This window comes from Conger conger, chromosome 1 (assembly GCF_963514075.1).
Source record: "Conger conger chromosome 1, fConCon1.1, whole genome shotgun sequence".
NCBI lineage: Eukaryota > Metazoa > Chordata > Actinopteri > Anguilliformes > Congridae > Conger > Conger conger.
This window is the reverse complement of record NC_083760.1, coordinates 4,926,846-4,937,307: the sequence shown is the minus strand read 5'-3', so window position 1 is coordinate 4,937,307 and position 10,462 is coordinate 4,926,846. Positions and strand designations below refer to the sequence as shown.

The 10,462-nt window shown below is 46.6% G+C and overlaps 1 protein-coding gene across 1 annotated transcript in view; it reads left to right on the top strand.

Annotated features, from left to right (window-relative positions):
• Window positions 1-7,157, top strand: part of cnr2 (cannabinoid receptor 2) — an 8,042-nt gene extending 885 nt beyond the window's left edge. Inside the window, exon 2 of the mRNA XM_061255425.1 lies at window positions 5,808-7,157. Coding sequence (XP_061111409.1) covers window positions 6,012-7,157 — 1,146 coding nt within the window. The 5' untranslated portion in view covers window positions 5,808-6,011. The remainder of the gene's footprint in view (window positions 1-5,807) is intronic.
• Window positions 7,158-10,462: the final 3,305 nt, after the last annotated feature.

The following is a 10,462-nucleotide window of genomic DNA, read 5'->3' as shown; positions in this document are numbered from 1 at the left end:
GCTCATCAGGGCGGTGAGCCCGTTTGTACAGACGGAATTACTTATTTCGTTTTTGGGTGTGGAGAGGAGTTGTGGTTGGGACATTCTAAGATGAAGTAAAGAATGGATGTGAAAGTTGCCCTCTCAGGCAGAATTAATCACCGTTGCGTGAGATGTACTTCCCCCCCGAAGAGCCACTCCATTTTTTTCAAAGGTTTTTCGGACCAAACTCAGCCTCACCCCGTATCACAGATTTGTGTAAGTGCCAACAAATGCCAACATTTACAGATTTGTGGGTTGAAATGGTGATCCCCCTGTTAAGTGGGCCTCAACCCACTTTTTCTCAAGCCCCACCGGTCTGCATGGTAGTCCAGATCTCAGGAGTTCACCCCGATGCAGCAGTAGCAGCCCTCTCTAGCTGAGGTCAGTCATGCAACCAGCAGGAAACAGTTGAGCAGCAGCAGCACAGCTGAAGGTTTCGGTTTCTAGCTGATCTGGGATCAGCGACGGAGGGCATCAGTGTGAACACACTGCAGTGATAACTGGCCAGATTAAGAATGCACGCGTAAAGAAATTAGTGAAAAATGCACACATTAAGAAATGACTGAAAAACATTCATTCTCGGAGAACCAGACTAATGTCGACCATTATTAATGATGACACAGATCAACAGTACCATCATAATGTGATAACAGATCATTCGTAGTATGCCGGAACATATAATTATTGGCCTCATTTAAAAACAAACATCTTACGGGGAACATGAAAATTATGTTGTTTTCTACAAAGGTGGAAAATTGGATTCAGGAAGCAAAGATTTGTTGCAAATTACCTGGATTTGCTAATGAGCACAGCTAGCCAGGAGATACAACGAATGAGTGAACCCAGCTGGCTGAGACTTTCCGACCTCTGGATATTACGCATCTACTAATATCTTTTCCCAGCAACTACCACATAATTCCAACAGGGGGCGGGCGTTAGCCTTATTCTTTTGTCCATTCGGCACATAATAATTGATGTAATAAAAGATTAGCTTGTCATCTATGAACCTTGACAGCTGCAACCTTTTCAGACAGGAAACAGATCTCATTTACATCTTCAGACCACAAACCAGAGTTGTTGCCCTGCCTAATTAGGTCCTCAGCCAGGGTGCTGAAGAGTTGCAGGCTATACTGTTTTTTTAGTGCTACTCAGCAAATAATCAATCCAGTAAAAGCAATTGAATACACGGCTAACTCACCTCACCTGGTTTCTTGGGTCTGAACTGAGGCCTGCATCACAAAGCAGGATTACTGAGTTAGCTGGATAACTGCACTGAGTAAAACCCACAAAGCAGGATTACTGAGTTAGCAGGATAACTGCACTGAGTAAAACCCACAAAGCAGGATTACTGAGTTAGCTGGATAACTGCACTGAGTAAAACCCACAAAGCAGGATTACTGAGTTAGCTGGATAACTGCACTGAGTAAACCCCACAAAGCAGGATTACTGAGTTAGCTGGATAACTGCACTGAGTAAAACCCACAAAGCAGGATTACTGAGTTAGCTGGATAACTGCACTGAGTAAAACCCACAGAGCAGGATTACTGAGTTAGCAGGATAACCGCACTGAATAAAACCCACAAAGCAGGATTACTGAGTTAGCTGGATAACCGCACTGAGTAAAACCCACAAAGCAGGATTACTGAGTTAGCTGGATAACTGCACTGAGTAAAACCCACAAAGCAGGATTACTGAGTTAGCTGGATAACTGCACTGAGTAAAACCCACAAAGCAGGATTACTGAGTTAGCTGGATAACTGCACTGAGTAAAACCCACAAAGCAGGATTACTGAGTTAGCTGGATAACTGCACTGAGTGAAACCCACAAAGCAGGATTACTGAGTTAGCTGGATAACTGCACTGAGTAAAACCCACAAAGCAGGATTACTGAGTTAGCAGGATAACCGCACTGAGTAAAACCCACAAAGTAGGATTACTGAGTTAGCTGGATAACTGCACTGAGTGAAACCCACAAAGCAGGATTACTGAGTTAGCTGGATAACTGCACTGAGTAAAACCCATAAAGCAGGATTACTGAGTTAGCTGGATAACTGCACTGAGTAAAACCCACAAAGCAGGATTACTGAGTTAGCTGGATAACTGCACTGAGTAAACCCCACAAAGCAGGATTACTGAGTTAGCTGGATAACTGCACTGAGTAAAACCCACAAAGCAGGATTACTGAGTTAGCTGGATAACTGCACTGAGTAAAACCCACAGAGCAGGATTACTGAGTTAGCAGGATAACCGCACTGAATAAAACCCACAAAGCAGGATTACTGAGTTAGCTGGATAACCGCACTGAGTAAAACCCACAAAGCAGGATTACTGAGTTAGCTGGATAACTGCACTGAGTGAAACCCACAAAGCAGGATTACTGAGTTAGCTGGATAACTGCACTGAGTAAAACCCACAAAGCAGGATTACTGAGTTAGCAGGATAACCGCACTGAGTAAAACCCACAAAGTAGGATTACTGAGTTAGCTGGATAACTGCACTGAGTGAAACCCACAAAGCAGGATTACTGAGTTAGCTGGATAACTGCACTGAGTGAAACCCACAAAGCAGGATTACTGAGTTAGCTGGATAACTGCACTGAGTAAAACCCACAAAGCAGGATTACTGAGTTAGCAGGATAACCGCACTGAGTAAAACCCACAAAGTAGGATTACTGAGTTAGCTGGATAACTGCACTGAGTGAAACCCACAAAGCAGGATTACTGAGTTAGCTGGATAACTGCACTGAGTAAAACCCATAAAGCAGGATTACTGAGTTAGCTGGATAACTGCACTGAGTAAAACCCACAAAGCAGGATTACTGAGTTAGCAGGATAACCGCACTGAGTAAAACCCACAAAGTAGGATTACTGAGTTAGCTGGATAACTGCACTGAGTGAAACCCACAAAGCAGGATTACTGAGTTAGCTGGATAACTGCACTGAGTAAAACCCATAAAGCAGGATTACTGAGTTAGCTGGATAACTGCACTGAGTAAAACCCACAAAGCAGGATTACTGAGTTAGCTGGATAACTGCACCAAGTAAAACCCACAAAGCAGGATTACTGAGTTAGCTGGATAAAAGCAGTGTGTAAAAAAAGTTTTTCCAGATTTGGGTGGGTTCCAGGTTTTACTTGGTGCAATTAATTAGCTACAGTAACTAAGTTCATGACACAGGCCCCGAGTTACTGATTTGAAGGTGAAATCAAAAACCAGCAGAACACTTGAGCTCTCCAAGACCAGGGTTGGGGGCGTTAAATGGTTTTTATGGCAAGGTCTTTGGACTCATTTCTCAAAAATTGCTCTAAATGTTCACAGCGAGCCACGTACAAAAACAAATTAAGCCGAATTAGTGACACATCGGCGCATTTCAGTGTCCAAGACCCAATCAATCTACAAAGTGCCACTGTTGTTCAATTTAACACGAGTATTATTGGCTCACTTAATTGGCCCGTTCTCAATAAATTATCTTCGCACGGAGTGATGGGAATATTTATAGGCTACTTTTATTATCGCCAGGAGACGTGGGACAGTCGTTTCCGCGCGGCTTAATATCAGCGTTGTTAACGAAGCCTAATATGGGCATTAAACAGAGCGATTGTTTGAGGACATTCATAACAGCCGAGATCATTAAGCATTATATTTTTAATCGCCACAGCAGCAGCTAAGTCTATGTGCCATGGACCGAGGGAAGAAGAGGGTCTGTGTACGTGCACATGTGTGTGTGTGTGTGCGTGTGAGTGTGTGTGTGTGTACCTGTACGTGTGTGTGTGTGTGTGTGTGTGTACGTGTGTGCCTGTGTGTATGTGTGTGTGTACCTGTACGTGTGTGTGTGTGTGTGTGTGTACGTGTGTCTGTGCGCGTGAGTGTGTGTGTGTGTGTGCGTGTGTATGCATGTGTGTGTGTGTGTGTGTGTGTACGTGTGTGTGTGTGTGTGTATGTGTGTGTGCGTGTGTATGCATGTGTGTGTGTGTATGTGTGTGTGTGTACCTGTACGTGTGTGTGTGTGTGTGTGTACGTGTGTCTGTGCCCGTGAGTGTGTGTGTGCGTGTGTATGCATGTGTGTGTGTATGTGTGTGTGTGTACCTGTACGTGTGTGTGTGTGTGTGTACATGTGTGTGTATGTGTGTGTGTGTGTGTGTATGTGTGTGTGTACGTGTACGTGTGTGTGTGTGTGTGTGTGTGTGTGTGTGTGTGTACATGTGTGTGTGTGTGTGTGTATGTGTGTGTGTGTGTGTGTGTACGTGTGTGTGTGTGTGTATGTGTGTGTGTGTGTGCGTGTGTGTGTGTGTGTGTGTGTGTGTGTACGTGTGTGTGTGTGTGTGTGTATGTGTGTGTGTGTGTGTGTATGTGTGTGTGTGTGTGTACGTGTATGTGTGTGTGTGTGTACGTTTATTTGTGTGTGTACGTGTGTGTGTGTGTTGGGGGGGGGCATGAACACTAAAAGCTCCTCCAGCTTGAGGGGCTCCACCGCTCCCATGAATCAGTCCCACTGTGTCCCAGTCCAGTGCTGTCGATGTTGCTGCCAGTTTCTGGGAAAAGAACGGGGGAGGAAAAGGTGAAGAGTGGGTCCTCCATTTATCCACCCTTTCTATTTCAGAGAAAGTATAAGAGCGAGAGAGAGAGCAAGGAAGTTATTTTTCGAAAAACAGGTTTGATTGTTTTTACTGTCATTGTTTTTTCCTTTCAAAAATGATAGATTCTCTCGGGCTTGGTGTGAGAGAGGTTTTGTTTGATCAACGAGGTGAGGAGATAAGATTGATGCTCACATAAACTCCGCTTCGTAAGAAGTTAATGGCAAAACTCCTGGCTCCTTCGAGGAGCATTTAACGGGTCTGATGGTCCTTAAGGATGGCAGACCTTGATTGATTGATTATGGAACAAGGAGGCAACAAAAGATGAAACATGGGGTAAGCAAGAATGTTGAGCTGCTTACCTGTAACCCCCCCCCAGTCACAATCTTCAGCCACCCAACCCAAACACCCCTCCACTTCTGCACTACCGTGGGACTGCCCGGATTTAACAAGGAAAAGAGAGTTTGTGCATGCCAACCAGGGGCCCTTCCTGTTTCAGTTAACTTCAGGCATGGCGATGTTAGCACTGTTGGCTCTGCTGAAAATAATAGCACCATCTGGTGGCTACAAATGACAATGCAACCTGTTGTCCTTCAGTCTGTTTGGTCTCTTTTGTATTTGCAGATTTCAGTTTCTTCTGAATGAAATGTCAATGTGTACTTGAATTCTCTGTCACTGTGGTGTTTATATTGGGTCAAAATGTTCAGACAAATCGATTGCTGATACGGACACATATTTTGGGTCACTGTGAAAAATACAGACAGAATACACGTCTCTCACCGTCTCAGAGTTTGTGTACGTGTTTGGAGGCAAACATCTCATGGTGTAAAAGATGTCTATCTGTATCATGTTATTTAGATTAAAAACACAACCACTGCGAATGTTTTATGGGGAAAAAGGAATAAAAAGACTGTTGAATGTTTGAGAATATTCTGTTGTATAAAAAATGTATCACAAAAAAGAACCACTGCTCATATTGCTTTGGTGCTAATAGAATATTAAATATATATTCTGTATTTCATATTTCTTTTTAATTACTGAAATTATAAACCAGGGGCTTGTATCACAAAGCAGGATTGTGCAGTTAGCTGGAACCCTCCCAAACCTGGAAACTGGACTGAGTAAAAAGATCTGCTCTGGGTTTTACTCAGTAATCTTGCGCCGTGTCCCCAGAAGAACACACGTAATACTCTTCTTCTTTGTTTTTTCCCCAGTTCATTTGTCCCGGGTGGGATTCCCAAACCTTGCAGATTGGACCCAGGAGAGACCCAAACATACCCCTCCCCCCCCCCGCTCATAACCCGTGAGACAGGGGGACACAGGCCCCGACCCAACCCCCAGCTCCCCCGGTCCGGCCCGGTACTGCACGAGCACAGGAAGCCCTTCTCATTTCACGTCCGGCTGTGGGGGGGCACAAAATGGCGGAGCTGGGACCCGCCCACCCGTCCGGCGCGTCGCCGTCGGAAACGCAGGACGACTGGTGCGCGAACCTGAGCTGCTACATGGCGCTGACGGACGCGGAGAAGACGGCCATCGGCTCCGTCTGCTTCCTGGCGGGCCCGGCGACGTTCCTGGAGAACGCGCTGGTGCTGGGCGCCATCGCCGCCTCCCGCCGCCTCCGCCGCAGGCCCTCCTACCTGTTCATCGGCAGCCTGGCGCTCGCCGACGTCTTCGCCAGCTGCTTCTTCACCATCAGCTTCCTGGACTTCCACCTGCTGCGCCGGCGCGACGGCCGGGACGCCTACCTGTTCAAGCTGGGCGGCGTGACGCTGGCCTTCACCAGCTCGCTGGGCAGCCTGCTGCTGACCGCCATCGACCGCTACGTCTGCATCCACCACGCGCCCCGCTACAAGGCGGTGCTGACCCGGCGCCGGGCGCTGGGCGGGCTGGCCGCCCTGTGGTCCGTCAGCGTCCTGGTCTCCTTCCTGCCCCTGATGGGCTGGACCTGCCCCACCGGGCTCACCCCGCCCTGCTCACGCCTCCTGCCCTACATTCACAACCAGTACCTGGCCTGCTGGACCGGCTTCATCCTCACCCTGCTGGGGCTCATCCTGGTGGCCTACGGCCTGGTGCTCTGGAGGGCCCACCAGCACGAGGCCTCCATGGCGCGGCTGGGCGGCGGGGCCGGGGGCCACGCCCGCATGCGGATGGACATCCGGCTGGCGCGCACGCTGGGGCTCATCCTGCTGATCTTGGCGGTGTGCTGGCTGCCCGTGCTGTCCTTCATGCTGGCCGACGTCTCGCACCGGCTCACGCGCACGCACCAGCGGGTCTTCACCTTCTGCAGCATGCTGTGCCTGGTGAACTCCGCCGTGAACCCGCTGCTCTACGCCCTGCGCTGCCAGGAGCTCCGCCAGGCCCTGCAGAGGGCGCTGGGCCGGTGGCGGGGGCGCTGCGGGAGGTGCCGGGGCCGGGGGGGGGAGGGCAGGGAGGCGCCGGGCGCCCCGTCGCTCTCCAACACCGAGGCCAACACCGGCAGCAGCCCCGGGTCCGAGGACGAGCCGCTCGGAGGCTCGCTGTCGGAGGCGGTGGACAAGCAGCAGCTGGCCGTGTTCAGGAAGTGAGATCAGGAGCGGTGGATTGTGGGAAATGGAGTTCAGCGCTTTGCACTCTCAGAAAAGGTACAAATGCTTGTCGCTGGGGTGGTACGCAGCAATATGTAATTCATTTGTACCTTTTTTGCCCGGAAATAATAATAATTTGTACCCAAAGAGAACATTAATGTACTTTCATGTTGCATTTGGGAAATCCTTGATGAACAAAAGTGTACCTCCACTTTATTTTCTTATTATCTATTTTGTTGCTGTTCTGTTTGTTTTTTGGCCTGCTTGAGAAATCAGGGGAAAGTTTTGGGTGAAAAGATAAGGGCGAGAAAGAGAGAGAGAGAGAGAGAGAGAGAGAGAGAGAGAGAGAGAGAGAGAGAATGTCTTGTATCTGTTTATGTGAGCCCACCTGAGATAAAACAGAAGGTTTCTGAGAAAATATCCACCCTCTCCAGACAAGGTTGTGTAACATGTTGACTCAAGAGAGCTGGAGGATACTTAAACTGATATCAATCCGCATGTTGTTTCTCTCTCAGTCCCTCTCAGCTGATCTCCCCACTGAGGCTTTGTAGCTGATACCCTGTCCATGTGGGTTTTGAAAAATTTGAATTCAACTACAGATCTGATTGGACAGATGAAATATGGGTATCTCAGCACAGACATACTCCACAAACTCCAGATTAGAAATAATAAAAGACAAATAAAATGGAATGAATTCCGAAGTTACTCAATATCAAGCTGTATAGATGGGACATTCAAGTACTGTATATGACTCAATATTATCGTATAAATAATATGTTAAAGCTGTGTTAGCTGCTTCGGTTGAAGGTGTCTGCCAAGCAAATAAATATTGAACTGTACTGTTCAATATTAAGCCCGCTAAACGGAACAGCACTGCACTTTGCTCTCTGTTGCAGACTCATTCCTCCACAGTTCTCCCGGTCAGCTAGAAAATATGTATTACCAATTTTAAATTCACATACTGTATATGATCATGGCATCTCATAAGTAATCCGTCTGATTGGTTCCAGCTAGCTTTCACTGATGCACTGCCTCAGAAATCTCCGGGTTGAATCATCCCCTCCTATTTGAGACCTACGTGAGACCTCAATTTATCAGAGTTCACTGACTGTTAGCAAGGCACCCTTCTGAGAAATTGGCAGACCTCCCTGCTGAAGAATCTGTTTTTGAAACAGTTGGTACCTGGTTGACCAATTCAGACCAGCTCCCAACTTGACATGGTTTAGCTGGTTGACCAGTTCAGACCAGCTCCCAGCTTGACATGGTTTAGCTGGTTGACCAGTTCAGACCAGCTCCCAGCTCAACATGGTTTAGCTGGTTGACCAGTTCAGACCAGCTCCCAGCTTGACATGGTTTAGCTGGTTGACCAGTTCAGACCAGCTCCCACCTTGACATGGTTTGACAACCTCAGGCTATATTTTGAAACAGTTTTGACCAGCTACCAGCTCAGACAATCTACCAGCACTAGCTGGTTGACCAGTTCATACCCAGCTAGACCAGCGTCATGACCAGCTCAGTTCTCAAGCTGATCAAGCTAGCATCGCTGGATTTTACAGAAGGGTGATTCAACACCAGAGCAGAAACTTAGCTCATACCACAGTAAGCTTTTGGGGCAAAGAAAGGTTTGCTAGTTCTCAATGAGCAATCATCTAATATCACGATGCAAGTTCTTCTCCAAGTGGAATATCTTTCTTCACATTAGAGGGTGATATTGTTTAAACACTGCAATAATGTACAACCTAACTGAGAAATAAAACAAAGTAAGGATGAATGTACCAAATTATATTTATTCAACAGAGAAATATACGTCCAGTAAGCATGAAGCTATGATTTGCCCAAATGAGCTACATGACCTGTTATCATTATCACATGTATTCAATGTTTGAACCATTTGAAGAGTATGCTTATTTGGAATGTTTTCTCAAAATCTCAAAAGTGTGTGTTCTAGAATTCAGTTGCTTTCGGTTACCAGTAGTGACTGTTACATCAATGTTAAAGGGTTGATGTTCTACTGGCAGTGTGATCCCTGTTAAAACACCGTACTTTTTCTCTCCCACTAGTAGCAGTATCTTCAGGTGAGACTCTCCTGCCCTGTGCCAGTGAATAAACTGCCTCTGTGAGAGTAACAATGAGGCTATCGCACAATTGTCATTCGCACAACTATCATCAGTGGAGCATTTCAGTACAATCTCAGAAACAAAGGTACCAATGCTTGTCAATTGGGCGCTACCCTATAGATGCGTAAAATTGTACCCCCTCGCCAGCAATATACACTCAGTGAGCAATTTATTAGGTACACCAGCTTGTTAATTAAAATATTTAATCAGCAACTAAATCCATAAAAGCATGCAGGTTTAGCTGTTGTTCAGACCAAATGTAAGAACGGGGAAGAAATGTGATCTAAGTGACTTTGACCGAGGAATGATTGTTGGTGCCAGACAGGGGTGGTTTGGATATCTCAGAGACTGCTGATCTCCTGTGATTTTCACACACAACAAGTTTCCAGAGAATGGTGCGAAGAACATCTAGTGAGCAGCAGTTCCGCGGGCAAAAGCACATTTTTTATGAGAGACGTCAGAGGAGAATGGCCAGACTGGTCAAAGCTGACAGGAAGGTGACAGGAATGTAAATAACCACACGTTACAGCAGTGGTATGCAGACAAGCATCTCTGAACACACAACACGTCAAACCTCAAAGTGGATAGGCTACAGCATCAGAAGAAGTAAAAAAAAGTCTAATAAATACAGAATAAAGTGCTCACTGACTGTATAATTAATGTAACAATTTTTGGCTTGGAAAACATACTCATTTGTACCCGAAGAGAACATTACTGCACTTCCAGGGTATATTCGGGAAATTTGAAGAACAATCCTCGAAGAACAAAAATGCACCTCCACCTTCACTTTAATTCTTTAGTTCACTCTTTCAGTTCTGAGCTAAAAAGCTTGAAACTAAAGCTTTGAGGAAACGGTGGTCTCGGGGTAAGCTGAGACATACTATATGTGACAGTCATCTGACCGCTGCTGTGGCTGCAACAGGCAAAACACTGTGGCACTGTTTCACAGAGCTGGGGCAGGAGGGTCCAGCCCATGAGCCACTCACTGTGGATGGACTACGTTTCGGGGCTAGCTCTGGACTACATTTACCATCAGCGCCCACCTCTACAAGAAAGCGAGCAATAAATAATTACTTACATGACATTCCATTGAGTGAATTCTGTGGCAGATCGAGTGACGAATGATGCACATCTATTTACGGTACATGATGGCTTAACGTAGTGACCTTGTGTCACCCTACACTTCCC